At 41.1% G+C, this 15,917-nt stretch overlaps 2 protein-coding genes across 3 annotated transcripts; both read left to right on the top strand.

The window, feature by feature from the left end:
• Nucleotides 1–464: 464 nt before the first annotated feature.
• Nucleotides 465–3,037, top strand: LOC133967844 (uncharacterized). Its single transcript, XM_062403507.1, has 4 exons — nucleotides 465–803; nucleotides 928–1,074; nucleotides 1,804–1,922; nucleotides 2,115–3,037. The coding sequence occupies exons 1-4, from the start codon at nucleotides 521–523 to the stop codon at nucleotides 2,901–2,903; spliced, it is 1,338 nt and encodes a 445-aa protein (XP_062259491.1). The 5' UTR covers nucleotides 465–520; the 3' UTR covers nucleotides 2,904–3,037.
• Nucleotides 3,038–3,985: 948 nt separating this feature from the next.
• LOC133967845 (schwannomin-interacting protein 1-like) lies at nucleotides 3,986–14,347 on the top strand. 2 transcript variants are annotated; one of them, XM_062403508.1, is made up of 8 exons: nucleotides 3,986–4,094; nucleotides 4,970–5,221; nucleotides 9,015–9,124; nucleotides 12,330–12,447; nucleotides 12,560–12,766; nucleotides 13,048–13,171; nucleotides 13,681–13,774; nucleotides 13,879–14,347. In XM_062403508.1, exons 2-8 carry the CDS (start codon nucleotides 4,979–4,981, stop codon nucleotides 13,928–13,930), a joined length of 948 nt encoding a protein of 315 aa, XP_062259492.1. In that variant the 5' UTR covers nucleotides 3,986–4,094; nucleotides 4,970–4,978; the 3' UTR covers nucleotides 13,931–14,347. The 2 variants fall into 2 exon arrangements, with proteins under 2 accessions (XP_062259492.1, XP_062259493.1); XM_062403509.1 differs by lacking the exons at nucleotides 3,986–4,094; nucleotides 4,970–5,221 and adding an exon at nucleotides 6,489–6,621.
• The last annotated feature ends 1,570 nt before the right edge of the window (nucleotides 14,348–15,917 follow it).

The raw sequence follows: 15,917 nt of genomic DNA, 5'->3' as shown, positions 1-15,917 counted from the left end.
TCCTTCCGGATTCATGAACAATTTCCTGAGAAATCAATTCAAATGTTCAAAAACCCCCTCACTCACATTGTTGACAAAAGAAAAAAATGAACGGCTTACTCCTTGGCTCATTCCCCACACATTCCTGCATGAGATGTTGACAAAGTATTTTGTATTACGAATAACAAATCTAACTCCCTTTACCATCTCCTAAGCACCTTGGATAATTGATATCTCACAATGAGTATGAACTGTGTATGCTGATTAAATACTTTGCCTGATATGACATTTTTTTTTTAAACATGTCTCCTTTTTCAAATATGCAGAGCTGACTTTGATCTGAGGGCGCAGTGGAACTAGACATCAGTCCAAACAACCTCACCTGCTGTGACTTTGATTAACACCTGTGCAGCGGCAGCTGAAGTCCAATCTGATTGGTTGTTCACAAGGTGCCAAGAAGTCACCAGTATAAAAAGCTTCCCTCAGTTGTTTGGTTCTAGGGTAAAGTGCTGTCCATCTGTATCAGACGTGCAGCTCCATTATGGCAGGTGAAGCTGGGTTGTGCTGCTGGTCACCTCAAACTGTGGCAGTCCTTCTGCTCCTGTACACTTTGGCCCCAAGTTTATCTGCTTTTACCTTGCATGGATTGAGCAGGAACGCTAAACAGGATAAGGTAGTTAGTGAGGCCTCAAGAGTGGAGGTAAGGACAGGGAGCATTCTCTTTAATGGGAAAGAGCTGAACGCCAAGTCAGGATCTCCCTCTGCCACTGCCACAAATGACGATGGCCTGCCCCATGTTGATACAGATCAACCAGAAGGCTCAGGTGAGGTTTTCTTTGTCTAGTTATTTGCTAATTTGATGTGGTGCTTGCAAAAGTCCAAAGAAAAAATGCTTGATACTCAAACGCTAAAAACCGAAGGTTATTAACTCTGTATGAACATCTGAAGGGATGTTTGCAGAGACATCACAGCTGAATGAAGTCATGCCCAATGAAGGAGCATGGAGGCGCTTGAACCCTGCTTTGCATTGTGGTCAAACCAAGATGAAGTTCACAGCCATGGGACCTGGAGCTGCTGATTTACAACTCGACATTGGTATTGTAAACAAATGCACACTCTTCTGCATAAGGGAATTTGTTAAAACTTTAAATCACAGGTCTTCAACAGGGGGTCCGTGACCCCTAGGGGTCCGCGGAGGTACTGCAGGGGGGTTGCGAAATGTTTGGTTGATTAGACAATATTGTATAATTTAATTTATTTTCTAACCAATTTTTTTCCAAAAATTTAAATGTCTTTAAATAAACATTAACATGCATCCAACATATTGAGAGGCTAGTATGACCCTCTGCCTGACAACCTCCATCCGTCCAAGGTTAGATAAGTTGTGTGCTACCCATCAGGGTCCGACATTTCAATTATGTGGGAGTATGTGTGCCATCCACAAATAGCTTGAGGATTCACTGTCTCTTCTACATGTATGTTTAAAATAAAAACATGAATCTATGAATTACTTTAATAGCTCAGTGTTGTATGCAAGATGTATGTTTATAAATGGCAGTGGCATGGCCACCCTGTACCTTGCACATGTTTAAATTAAAAACATGAATATATGAACCTGTGTTATATTTGAATAGCTTAGTATTGAATGCACAATAACGATGTTTACACATGGCACTAGGCCCAGTTTAATATAAAACACTTTTATACAATATATATAGTAGGGGGTCCCTGCTCAACCAGTTTGGGGGTCCTTGGCCTGAAAAACGTTGAAGACCACTGCTTTAAATGCCTGACATGGAATTCTGGCTCTGCTCTTTCTCATAGGAAAAGAACATCCACTTCCTCTGACCCAATTGCCTGAAAGCTGTGGGTTCTCGCTGCAGCCGAACGCTTTAGGTCTTGTTTTGGTTGCTCCCTACGATGGCTGCAATGTGATACAAGAGGTACAGCTCTACCCCTATTGAATTGACCAGCTAAAAATGTGTATTGTTGCAAATGGGTTAACCAAAGGGAGAGTTGTAATAGAATTTTCCAAAAGCTAAATTCAATTTATTTTAGGATGAGTCTGGTAATTGAAATGTACATAGTGAACAGATTACGTACATTACAAACCAAATTGCTTTTTTCTCTTTCAGAATGGAAACTATGTGGTCTCAATGACATGGCTAAAGGCTGAAGTAAAATTGACCTGCCCCATTTTGCCAAGCCCTGATGCAACACCTGCTCAGCATCCCTGGAATCATCCTGTACCTCACAGGCCCTCAGGCTTTTATCGTCCTAAACGCCATGTTTCCATCTATGATCCTCACAGTCCATATTTCTATTGGTACTACTCATATTTGAACCAAGCCATGGCAACTACTACAACTACTGCTGAGCCGGAAACAACCACAACATCTAAACCGACAACGGAGATGCCTCAAAACCCTCCTGTATACCTTCAATATGTGTATTACCCTCAGTTTTACTCTCCTTACTACTATTACTACCCTCTCCCTCAGAGTGTACCTGCCACCACGGTACCTGCCACCACGGTACCTGCCACCACGGCACCCGCCACCACGGCACCCATTATAACTAGCCCAATTGGCACAACTAAGCCAAGTGAGACAAGCCCTACAGCAATGCCGACCACTGCTTCTACCACTACAAAAACGACTAAACCATGTTCCAAACCAACCACCTCCAGCAGCGGCACCTATCCAGGCCAATTGAGTCCATTTGTTGAGTACTACAAGAGCCCCTTTGCTCCAGTCATTTCATATGCCTACAATAAGGCTGGCAAGCTCCCAGACTACCAAAAATATATGCCTCAAAATGGTTACAAATCTGGACCCCAGGTTCGAGCACACTCAGGCTTCGACTGGCGAGTTGCGCCATGGTTTTTCTACTCAACTGGGAGAGGCATTCCTCAACTTAAATAGTTATTCAAATGATAAGACTAACTTAAACATTTGTCTGACTTAACTGAGTTGCGGTTTCTCAAACAAAATGTCTAATCTTTCAGGGGCTGCTGTTCTGTCATACTGCGCCTTCAATAAACATGTTTTACTCGAAACTTTGTTTTCATGCATCTTGTGTTCCAGAGTTTCCCTCTAACGCCCTGTGGGTAATGTTTTTTGCTTTTTTTTTAACATATCCTGTTGGTTTGATAGTGGTACGACAAGTTACTCTACATTAGTCTCAAAATCTCAAGTAGCTTGGAACTCTTGAAAGGTAAACGACATGTTTCCCTCCAGCCTGGAAAACCCATTGATGAGAAACGTACTCTATAACAAACTTACAGTCTACATAACAGGCCCAAATAAGTAATAACCACTCTACATTTCTAAAGTGATTTATGGACTTTTTTTTTTTATGCAAGATGGAAAATATTAAACAGAATATATATTTTACATCAACTGATGCAAACCTGCTGCCTGGAAATGACAAATCACAAAAGGTTAGTTATATTAACCTGCTATTAAAGGTATACTAATTTGATTGGGTTGTCTGATCTTTAAAGATCAATTAAATTGCTTTTTTTACATTTTCAGTTTCAGCTTTTCTGTGACATGACTTAAAATATGTGTAAATATATTTTAAAACAAATTAACTAATCCTGTTCTCAGAGGGGCCTGTCTGTGCTTGGCCCTTGGAATCATTGCCCTGGTTCTACAAAAAAATGGCATGCAGCACAATTGGCATGGCTAAAGGTTTTTATGCAATTCCGCTCCTTCAAATGTTGCCTCTAAACTTGCTTCGCTTTCGAATGAAATTCATTGCTGTGTGCACCCACCCCATTCTGTCTGTTCTGATATATTTCCACATGGCGGTATCTCCTCCAGTCAACCCATGCCAAGACACACACGATCAAGGATCTCCACACATCACTAAAACTAAACCACACGTGACAACAGAGGCATGCAATGTTGGTCTATTTGAGGCAAGGATAGTCGGCATTTCATTTACCACTGCTCTAGAGCGTTAGTTGGACAGTATTAGGGCACTGAGCTCAGGAGTAGAACTATTCTGCAGAGGCATCAGAACAGCAGACGTCTTCTGCAACACTGTTGGGGTTTTTTTTGCACTTTACTTGAAGCGTTTCATGGAATTGTCACAAGTCTGCAACGTAGGTGAGTGCACTGTACAGCATGTGCTATATATGTTTTTTATTTATATCTTAAAGGTGATGTGAATTGAGGATGGTAACATGGAATTTATGCATTTGTGCCAAATGTTTGGGAAAATTAGTTTTGTCCTATTGAAATGGTAAATTACAGAAATGGAATAAAAAAGGATGTTGCAGACAAAAAAGGCAGATATGTTGTGGTTTATGAAACCTATATCACACTTGTGACAATATACAACCAACCAGAGGAAGGCACTCACTTCGTAAAATAATGGCCTGGTCTAGGTGGTGATTTTATTCTGATTATGTGCCCAAAGATGGATACACAAAGTAACAGACAACATAGCGCTTTACAAGCAGCTAAAGCTAGTATGAAAGATAGGGGTGATAGATAGAAATATGCTTGATGCAAAGGATTGATGGATAGAAATATATAATTTGAGTGTTGCACTCTGACGACAGAGATTGCACATTTTACTCCAATCCACACAACTGCTATTCCAGACTTGACTTCTTTCTGTTCATAAGGACCTGTTCAGAGCAAAAAGCTGTGACATTGATCACATCACATTATCTGATCATGCCCCTATAATACTAATGATTGATGTTGATGGGGAAAAGGGAAGATCAGTCTTGAGAATAATAACTTATTGAATACATGAAAATTATATTCTATTTATTTTATACATGCTATGACAGAAAATGTAAAGACACCATGGAAATCGCAGAGGCCGATACTTCCAGCATTGGAGGGGTCAGTTTGAGAGAGCGATCTGTCCCCCTACTCTGACTATCTTCAGTCTATCTTTGGCAATACTCCCGGCCAGAGCACTGAGCCCTTCCCTGAAACATGACATTTGCCCCACCCTCTCGGCACAGCTCGTCTTCATGGACGACTATGATGTGGACATGGACGAGGAAGAAGAGGGGGACTTATTCATGAGAAAGGCCACAGCAGGCCTCTGGTGGGAGGACTGTGGTGCTGATGGCAACTGTGACATACATCACCAGAGAGGGGGGAGAGGCTGCATGGTAAACAGTCACAGCTGGGCAGAGGAGCTCCAGGATATCTTTACACCACAGGCTGTGGACTGTTACAGCGGAGGACGAAGCAGATTCTCCAGTATCTCTGTGAGTGATTTCTCCTTTTTCTGTTTCCTTTATCCACTTTCATCTGTTATGAGAAATTCAATGACATCTCTTTACCGGAAGAAACCAGACAAGATCAAGTCCAGGTGTTGGAGAATAACAGACTTCTGAAACATTTAGACAGAGAGAAAGATAGATTCAAATAATTATGCAGGACAAGAAAAACCTTCAAGAGTTATGGAGGTACAACAGTATGAATCTATGGAGGATATGCAAATAGACAATACATTAAATGGACAGTGCAAAATGATTGTTAGTGGAATAATAACAACTCTATACATAATGTGAAATAGAAGTCAAACAAGTTAATGAAATGCATTGTCAACAATTATATAAAAAATACCAAACTTAAGTTGAAAAAAACATGACCTACAAACCAACGAGGCTAATACAGACAGTAACAAAATCATTTAGATAAAGAGAAACTATCTCAAGTCAAAGAGCAAATGCTGATGATGATACAATGTGTGAACATAATATAAGCTGCAGTCCTCTGCTTTGTCTGACTGTAAGTATAGTATAGTATAGTGTAGTGTAGTGTGGAGTAGTATAGTATAGTATAGTATAGTATATTGTAGTATAGTATAGTATGGTTAGGGACTGCGGGACTGGATGCTGATGAGGGATGATGGATGATCAAAATGGGTTGTTCAATAATCCCACTGCTGCATTGTGACACAGCAAAACTGACTGTGTGCGTGCTTTTGTGTGTGTGGGTGTGTGTTTGTGTTTTTGTACGCACGTGTGGGCATGTGAACGTAGAATGGGGCCGAGGGAGCCGATTCCTTTAGGAGCCAAAACAAACAAGACAACGTCTAATTAAAAATTCACTGCTCCGCTTTGGGTCGAGACGCAGACGCCATGACGGTGTGTTGCTCCAAAGTGCTGAGATTCATTAGGGGAGGTTTCATTGATCAGCTACGGCCTCTGTAATTCTTTTGTTTTCCACTGCTGCACACTCATTTATTTATCTGTCACCTCTTATCAGGACTCAGCTAGAAACATCTAGTTCTCGAATTCCTTCCAATAAATGAGAAATAGCAAAGAGGAACCAGGAGAGCATGAGGAAGATGGAGGAACAGAAAACAGATCGGGAGCCGTGGCAGCACTGAGCAGCTCCATCTCTCCCTGTCCTCCTTCATTTTTCTCTCCTCCTCCGCTTCCGCCTCGTGCTACTCTTTCCTCTCCTGTTCCCACATTACTCCCCCCCCTCCTCTCTCTCATGCCTCTCTCTTCCCTCCCTCCCTCCCTCTCCTGAATGGAGCTGCAGTATATGAGAGGGTCTCCTGGGTCTGGCTTCACTGCAGTGTAGAAAAGGGCTCGGCGACTGTTTCAGTACGATGCGCTGAAGGATGGTGCACCAGGAGAAACGCGTTTACCAGGTGTGTGGATTTGTTCCTTGTGTATGTGGTTGTGTGCCTTTTGAAGGGTGTGGCATATGAAGCAAAATATTCCCAGGTATACATGATGGGTATCCATCATGGTTGTGCTGCTGGGGATGAATCCGCCATCTGGACGAGTGTATGTGTGATTGTAGAGGGAGTGAGTGTGTTTTAATGTGATATTGATCTGCTCATTACTGTGTTTTTACACCTTCTCTGTCAAATCAGCAAAGAATCCATCCCAATAGGATTGGTGTCTTTGTGAATCATTATTATTCTATAATCTATAATGAATTACGGTGACAATTGAATGTTTTCATTCCATATAGTGGATAAAATAAAGATTGTGTGTGTGAAATTGTGTTTGTGTGTGTAGACAGCCGGTAAGGAGAACATTGGGTTGTGAGGAGGAGGAGCAGGAGGCACTGCGTTGGCTGGGTCAAGGCGATCAACTATGATTTATGTTCTTACATCACAATATCATACAATGATGAATCACAGTAAGGGGTGTGTGTGTGTGTGTGTGTGTGTCTGTGTGGTGCGTGTGTGTGTGTGCAGGGCCGGTCTTGAGGTAATTTAGAGAGAGAATCAGGTCACATTAGAGAAACATCTCCATTTTTGCTGGTGTTATACAATGACTGTTGGTGATGAGGGTGTGTTTCACAGACACACACACACACATAGGAATTGTAGGAAATGTTGGCATTTGGCACAATGCCAGAATACAGATATATTTTGTCATGCTGCCAGAGTAGAAAATCCTGCTGTGCTGAAACATTTCTTTTAATTTGACTAAAATAGGGTGAGACTTTGAAGATGAAACGTGCCAAAACAAATGAAAGATCCAGGGAAGGATGTAAATTAAAGAAGAGGAGGGGGAAATGTTTCTTGAAACCTCTGGATGCTGGGAAGCGACACACCATGCCTGCAGACAAATATGAGAAGAGGACAGAGGGAGTGTTGAGAAATACAAGAGCAGAATGACACGGCGTCTTTAACCAGTTTACTATGGATACAGTAGATGCTGTCTTCATGATGGATAAGGTAGCGAGGGAGAGAACAAAATGACGACTTAGAGCAACTAGAGTCCAATGAGATTTGTAGCGGTTAAAAGAAGAGAATTGTGGATTTCTTCAATGTAGACAGAAACAGACTCGTTGGGAATATAAATGGACGAACACTGGAAAACAGGATATCTTTTTTTCTTGTTTAGGTCTGATTGCCATTGTACGAGTAAAAGCAAAAGCAAAAAATATGCAATATACTGATTCTCTATGTTGAAACATGAGGTTATTGGTGCATTTCACTAGTCATCCATTCACTCCTGGGCGCTGTAGTCCTATGGCAGGATGCATCAGGGTTAGGGGACATCTTAGACAGGTTGTCAGCAGGTTAACAGTCTATAACATAGCGAACACAGAATGAACTAGAATGCCACTCAGGACCTACTCCAAGGTCCAATAGCCCTCTAAAATTCAATCAAGCCAATTTTGTCATCAAGGTCCACAAATCATTCACTGGGAAATCAGGGAAAACATGCCAAGTTAATGCAAGTGAACACATTTCCTGGATCTGCCCACTGATACAGTTCCCACCAACATTTAATGGGTTCTTTGCAAACCCATACGGCATCCTTCCAGCAAGTATCAGGCCAACCTGTTCAGCCTATTAAGCAGAATACTAACACTGACAGACAAGCTCAAATGGAAACATAGCCTCTTTGGCGGACGCATTAAATGCATAAAAACTCACATTTGTACCTGCGAGCAAAGGCAAAGTTTCTCTGGGACTGTGGTTAGGAAGTCAGAGCATATGATTTGTCTGATGGTCCTTTTAAATCAACATATTAATGTCGTTCTTAACTGCCTGTATAACAACCCTAACCCTAACCCTTTTCTTTGTATGGCTGTAAATGTTACGGACATGATATTTTGGGTAAAGTGATTACTAAGAGACATAGTATAAAAAGAGAAGAAGTCTAAGTGCTGATGTCTGATGGAAGAAAATACGAGAAGTCTCTTAACATACTTTATAATCAACTTAGTGTTGTTAAAATATGTACATACAGTCATAATGAGAGCTGGATGATCTCCATGTGATCGGCAGGAGCTTGGTTTGCAGTATCTGTTGATCTACACTTTTCCCTCTAATCCACATTCATTCCTCCTCCATATTGTGTTTTCATTCCATCCTTCTTTCAACCAGACAGTGCTCTTGGTACCACACAAGTATGAATAGCCCCAAATCTAAATATCAATTTACACACTCATCTCGATAATTTCCTCTCACGAGTATGTCCCACTTGATCAATCAAGCATGGATGGAGGAGCGGTTCAACACTTTGAATAAATCAATGTTCTTTGTATTCATGCGTTTGTCTGCGTTTCTCACAGGCCCAGAGAAACGAGAGAGAGTCCATCAGGCAGAAACTTGCCCTTGGCAGTTTCTATGACGACGAGCCTGTCATCTACACCAGCTGCAGCAAGAACGGCCCATCCACCCGGTAGGTCTGAACATAATGAGTGTGTGTGTGTGTGTGTGTGTGTGTGTGTGTGTGTGTGTGTGTGTGTGTGTGTGTTTGTGTGTGAGTGTTACAGTTTGATCAATAGAGCTGGTTGAAACAATATTTTCACTTCACATGTTACATTTGACACTGGAGCTCTAGAAATATTTTATTTTAGGAATAAATGCACAAAAACAGTGATTTATTCTGTAGTTTAATGCATTATTAATTAGCAGGATATAGATTTCATATATTTAAAAGCCCAAGTGTAAAACCTTTAGATTGCATATGCGTCGTGTATAAGTAGCCTTCTCATTTAGACATTCAATGTAATACTTACTCATCATAGTGACAAACCAATAAATAGGTATTAGTTTAAGCCACCAATGAAAACCATGTAACTCCTAATTTGGCATATTAAATATGATCAGATAAAGTGAAATATCTCGTTTACGGATAAAGGACTGTTTCATTTGAAAACAATTAAAGAGAGTTATTATTGTATTAATCCTAAAGGTAATTGTTATGCAAAATCTTGCTCGAGAGTTACGATAAGAAAGAATAATATCAACAATGAGGAGTAAAAGAGGACAAGTGCCTAATATATAGCAACACAATTGAGATAAGTTATAAAAATATAAAAGAATAAACTGGAAATGAGACGAAGAATCAAAAAGCAGTATGAGAAATGATCAAATGAGATGCAAATATTGCACATGATAATGAACATGTTAAAGCACATGTCGTTGATATAATACTGTGTTTAAGTAATATTATACATTTAGCACACGATGAGGAAAGAGTGATATTGGACGTGACAAAGCCGTCAACAGGACAATTTTTATTTCCTTGTAAAAAATTTAACTTTTCGAAAAAACATGTTACCGGAGCCCTGTGTGACAACCATGAGAGGGAGCTGTTCAGCAGCTCAATACATCTAAAAAACGGAGAGAAAATGACCAGAAAAACAATGCCTTGTTCACTCAAAGGTCACCAAGACAAATGTCAGAGGGTTCTCTGGAAACTGGTTCATGAGGAGATGAGGTACAGTGAAAAAGGCAGGGTGAAGTGATGGTGCAAAAGTGAAAGTAAAAGGTTTTGTTTACAGTCATTGAAAGGGGAAATGATGTTGGACTGAATAATCACTGGTTTACTCTCCAGCAGCAGAACAAAGACGAATGGAAGTAGTGTGGAAAGGGTGCCGCACAGAGGAGGTGGCACGATGGTTAACCTCACATGTGATCCGTCCCTGAGGCAGAAACTAATGTGCCGCTGCTTCATGAATCACAGAGAATAAGAGAAGTGTCCCACGCCAAAATGAAATATTTCCCAATTAAAAATGACGTTACAGACTGCAACAAAGAAATAGGGATGCAGTGATGGTGAAATTTTAAACAGTACATGGTTGATACAGATGGTCAATGTATGGCACTCGGTGCACCGACACAGTCAATACCAATACATCCATCACAGTAAATGGTTTATAGGACTTGCATTCCTTTTTTTTTTTACAATAATAATAAAATAGCAAATTAAATAAAGTTTAACCATTTCTTCGAAATAGTACAATGCATCCTAAAGCTTACAGTCCAAAAAGTACAAACATAAATCAGATGTAGAATCAAAATGTGAAATCAAACGTCATTTTCACAAAAAAGATATTTCATGTGTGTAATTGAGGTTTGTGACGTCCACAGACACCTGTATACACATACACGCACGCACACGCGCACATGCACACACACACACACAGTGGAAAGAGTTGCACTACATCAGACACAAGTTGGTTAACCAAAGCCACTACATCAACTATAGGACTCCTTTTTCACAACAGCTTTGACCTACAGTGACTCTCTGCTTGAACGACGGGTCCTTATCGTTCTACTCTTGAGGGGGCGTTTGAATGATGGGCTGTCCCTCCATGGCAGTGGCTTCTATTTGAGGAAGTGCAGATATGTCTGTGAGTGTGTCTCGAATGGTCTTGAAAGAAGAAGTGGTGCCTGATATGAGTCAGACCCTATGATTGGTGGGGATGGGGTCATGTGATCTCCTCTGGAGGTAAGAGTGCACCCTCTGGGATTTAGGTTGAGTTGGAAATTCCGACACCAGCGTGTCCGGTAAGGGACATTTTGTGTGTGTTATTGTTCTCATCCGAATAAAGGCTGGAGGGGAAGGTTACTTTGGGTTCTTAGGTTCTTTCAGAGTAACATGACCTGGAACTCAGTGAATTGTGTTTTGAGTTGTTGGAAATGCTGAGGTTGAGGTTGGCTTCAGTGTAACTGCTGTGAGGACCCGAGTGATGTTAGTCCCTTGAATTGTTTCACTGAAGTTTTCAGTTGCTTTTCTTTTTGCGTAATGAGCTCACAGTAGGGACATGGCCCCATGGCCAAAGGTACCCGGACTCCTGAATATAGTAAAGCAGTCTGTATTTTCAAAGCAGCTTTTCTTTACAGGGCAGTTTTGCCATTTCTTATTACAGTGCATGTATGTGCACCACTTTCTCTATCACACATCATTCACATGCTGCCGGGTCAGCCGCTAGGGGGAAGGTGGGCTTCAAGGTCTTGCTCCAAGGGCACTTCAGCAGGCAGAATTGAACCACCAAACTTCTGGTTAGATGACGTCCCACTCTACTTTCTGAACAGCCATTGAACAAGTCGTTTCAAAACTACGGCAATAATCTGCTTCTATAACAGACAAAAGAAACAACACAAATAGTCAGGCTTTGCAACGACAAATCAGTATAACTCGTCTTGTCTTACTGTACAAACTGACTCTGACAATTTCCTGTGTAACCTGGCACATGAGGAGCAGCAGCAGTAGAAAGACCTACACATCTTTTAGCTTTTTGTGTGGAAATTACAATAAATGAAATGAGTTTGCAATTATTCTGTTAAGAATCCTACAAATGCTTGAATATCTTCCTCAAACATTACCTGGCTTCTCCACTGTCCACTCCTTTCTTCATGATTAGTGACTATGCACAATTTTGTCGGATATCTTTTTTGAAACATCACCTTCTTGAGGGTAAATATAAATACTTAAATTCATACCTGACCATACATGGTATCTGTCTTTTGAAATGTTTGTTTGTTCCGTGTGAATAAAATCAATAATTTTCCCAACAGGTTTCATAATGACTCAAGCCTTTTGAGCGTGAGTGACTCAACACAGACGCTCACGTGTTCCGTGTGTTTCTTTTCAGGCTGCAGGGCGGGGTTAACCTTCAGGTGTGTTTTGTCAATGACAGCAACAGTGACAAAGACAGCGATGCAGAGGACAGCAGGACAGAGACCAGTCTGGACACGCCGCTTTCACCTGTGGTACGCGTGCTGTTTCAGCCTCGTCCCACACACTCTCATTACTCTTTATTATCACAGAGCACCCACATTTGCCATTACATCATCATGTCACTTACACCACTTCCCCTTCCAGAGCAAGCAGAGCTCTTCGTTGTCGGACCGAGACACGGCAGAGGAGGACTCGGACCCGTTAGATGACTGCAGCGGGTTCTGGCGGGTGCAGCGGAGACTGCAGGAGGAGGCCAGGGTGGCGCTGGCCCTAGCTCGACCCATGGCCCGCATGCAGGTGGAGGTGGAGAGGCAGATACAGCTGCACAGACGCTCGCCTGTCGCTGACATGGTCAGTCAGTTAGAGAGAGATACACAAATCAGTACAGAATACTACAGTCAACACAACACAATAAATGCATGCTCTAATCTAACCCCTAACCCTAACCCTCACCCACAAAAGATCAGAAAACCTGATTGTTGATCAACTCAAGATGTTTGCCGACCCTGACACCAACACAGATCTAGTTGATCAATGCTGAATAACTACGTTTTTGTCTTAATTCTGGCTGTGGTGCACGCTAATATAAACAGCATTTTCCTCTCTCTCTGTTTGTGTGTTTGCATATGCAGCTTCCCCATTTGCCTCACATCAGCGAGTGCTTGATGAAGAGGAATTTGAGGCGAGGGGACATGAGGGACATGAGTCTCGGACAGCTGCAAGTCATCACAAATGACCTACACTCACAAATCCAGAGTGAGCAGAACAGATCATCTGGAAGATGATCGCCACACTCAACAAATCCCCTGTTCTTACATGACAATTCTACTGTCTCCCCGCTATGTTTGCATATTATTGTGTGCCAGTGAAAACATTTCAGAATTGAAGCAGCAGTTGATAATCAGCAGCAGTTTTAACTTGAGTTTTGCTTCGAAAAAACTCTCTAACGTACCCTACTGCTAACATCTGAGAAAGTATCTTATCCCCTTTTTTTTGTAATCGTACTGAGCTTGATGCTCTTTAACTGTCCAGAAACATCAAGTGAGGCTTCAGATATATTGTCTTCTGTTCATAAATTAATGAGCAACAACATGAGGACACATAAACAAGATCGAAACAATGACAGACGCAGAGTCATAGAAACAAGTGACCACAACAGTGAGTTAAACAGGCACCTCTGTGGATTGGATGTCACTTTGAGGAGTTGTAAATACTAAATGGAATGAAGGAATTCAATTTAAAAAAACATGACTGATCCGACACAGGTTTGAATGAAGAGCTGGTGCAGTTGCTGCTATTGAGGGATGAGCTGCATGTGGAGCAGGACGCCATGCTGGTGGACATAGAGGACCTCACCAGGTGAACACAAACACACACAAATCAAATTCTAACAAGTAAGCTGTGATTGGACATTTACTGGAGGTCCATGTGCTCAGGTCTTATCCTTGTTTTTTTTGCGACAGGCACGCTCACAGCCACCATCGGCAGCAGGCGGACAAAGCCATCTCTAAATAAACACATCGCCCGGTCCTCACGTGTGTCCGTCTGCACGTCATCCCACCCGCATCGCTCCATGGACCGTCACCAGTGTTAATTATGAAACCCCATCTGTGCTGACTGTTTCTGAAGAGCTGATATAATATGTGTTGTCAGGATGTTGTCACAGGCCAGAGGAGGGGGCTGCTTTCTGTACGAACGCAGCTGGGTTTGTGCAGGCTTCTCACTTCCACCTCGGCATGATTTACCAGAGCATATTTCACAGATGCCGGGGAAACACTTTGACCTCATTCCATCCCCAACACTGATTTACCTCTTTATGACTTTTGCACAGTACACTCATGCACATGTACGTTAGTGCAGTAAGGGAGAGGAAACGCCTGCACACTTTATTTCTCACTTCTCTCAGAAAGGATAATGACTTTCAGGGACATGAAGATCCTTTTGTCGCATTGGTAAATGACACAACATTGACTATGCTCTTTCAATTTACAGTAGGGTGTCAATGTGCTGCTTTAATATCAGGGACATGAAGATCAGTTGGACTTTGTATTTCCCTTGTCTCTATAGTGATCACAAAGATGTATCCATTCTTGTCAATGTATTCACTTCTTTCTTTCACTAGAAGCACTGTCATCACTTTTTAATTCACTGTTAATCATCTATTGTCTGAGCTGTTGCAACGGAAAGGATGAACATTTGCAGCTCGTAGCGTCACCGGTCGTCTAAATGTTTCAGAGAAGTCTCGTAAAAATCCTTCCGACAGTTTTCTAGCTTTAAAGGCTGTGTGCAATAAGAAACACATTAAGAGGTATTTGTCAAATCTGGCGATACTTGATACAATCGACAAAATGAAGAGATGTCGGTTAAAAAGGACTTGGGGTGAAAATGAAGCAGAAGGGAAGACAGGTTGACGTGAACGACCTCCAAATAAAGAAAATTTGCAATGGGATTTCAGTTAAACTGAATTTACCAATGCGACAAAAGGAAGTTTAAGATTAAATAATAATTATAAATGATAGTTTATATCTCTTTTATCTGTTTAAAATGTTTATGAACACGCAGTATGTACATGTTAAAAGACTATAAGGATTGAAGGATAAGCCCTGTGTGTGTTTAGAAGCTTTATAAGAATGTCAGTTAACACAAACTTTATTTTTTCTTTCATTTGCTACATTGATCAATGTACTATATAATGATTGTATAAAAAGATTCATTAATAAACGCTTCAATGGTGTGAATATTGCTTGAGATTGAATTTGCATTTTACAAGTTCCAGCTGAATCTGAATAAGTCTATTTTCCCTCTCAAGTCATATGCACTACGAGAATGAGTCTGCTCTCATTCATGTATTCAGCTCTAGAATCACACCAACGGGTGCAATTTAGTTTCTCTGCGTATTGACACTTCTGTTGACACTTCGGTAAGAGAGGGGAACAGCTCTGACTGCAGGGACCAAAATAACAGTCGGTTGCACTCAGCTTAGCTAAATACACACGTTGAATTTGTATCATTGTCTATATTATTTGGTTCTAAAAAGTAAAAAATGGCATTTGTGATTGATGATGTATAAACCTGTGTTCAGGATTGAAACAAGGCCTTCCAATTAGTGAATAAAAAATTTGCTTCTTACGTGAATATACAACATGACAATGGCACAGATCGCATCAGAGTCAATTTTTATTGCTGAATTGAAGTGATTCAGTATTAAACCACATGAGAGGGAGCAGATGAGTCTAAGTCACCGTTAATCATTTGAAGGTTGTTTTTTATCTTCTTGAAGAGACACCCAGGGTTGTCCTATAGTCTCAGAGCCAGGACAGGATAGGAAGTCCTACAAATAAACATTAAACTAATCAAACACATTGCTGCAGAGGCCTTGAGGCTCTCAGGTCAAACACCTATGACTTTGGTTATTATATACACAATAATATAAAGATTAACCCACAAATTCCTTAATAGTTAATCTGATCAAATATAATTGAAACACAAATAACTACTTGCC

Source organism: Platichthys flesus, chromosome 14 (genome assembly GCF_949316205.1).
Source record: "Platichthys flesus chromosome 14, fPlaFle2.1, whole genome shotgun sequence".
In the NCBI taxonomy this organism is placed as follows: domain Eukaryota; kingdom Metazoa; phylum Chordata; class Actinopteri; order Pleuronectiformes; family Pleuronectidae; genus Platichthys; species Platichthys flesus.
Note: the sequence above shows the minus strand (reverse complement) of the source record. Positions and strands in the feature narration are given on the sequence as shown.

What these genes read in the sequence shown, in the direction of transcription:
- LOC133967844 (XM_062403507.1), top strand. Translation starts at nt 521, where the DNA reads ATGGCAGGTGAAGCTGGGTTGTGCTGCTGGTCACCTCAAACTGTGGCA. An exon ending in TGATTTACAACTCGACATTG is followed by an intron (nt 1,075 to 1,803) that starts GTATTGTAAACA and finishes TCTTTCTCATAG; the next exon opens with GAAAAGAACATCCACTTCCT. An exon ending in GCTGCAATGTGATACAAGAG is followed by an intron (nt 1,923 to 2,114) that starts GTACAGCTCTAC and finishes TTTCTCTTTCAG; the next exon opens with AATGGAAACTATGTGGTCTC.
- LOC133967845 (XM_062403508.1), top strand. Translation starts at nt 4,979, where the DNA reads ATGGACGACTATGATGTGGACATGGACGAGGAAGAAGAGGGGGACTTA. An exon ending in GCTCGCCTGTCGCTGACATG is followed by an intron (nt 12,767 to 13,047) that starts GTCAGTCAGTTA and finishes TTGCATATGCAG; the next exon opens with CTTCCCCATTTGCCTCACAT. An exon ending in CCTACACTCACAAATCCAGA is followed by an intron (nt 13,172 to 13,680) that starts GTGAGCAGAACA and finishes GATCCGACACAG; the next exon opens with GTTTGAATGAAGAGCTGGTG.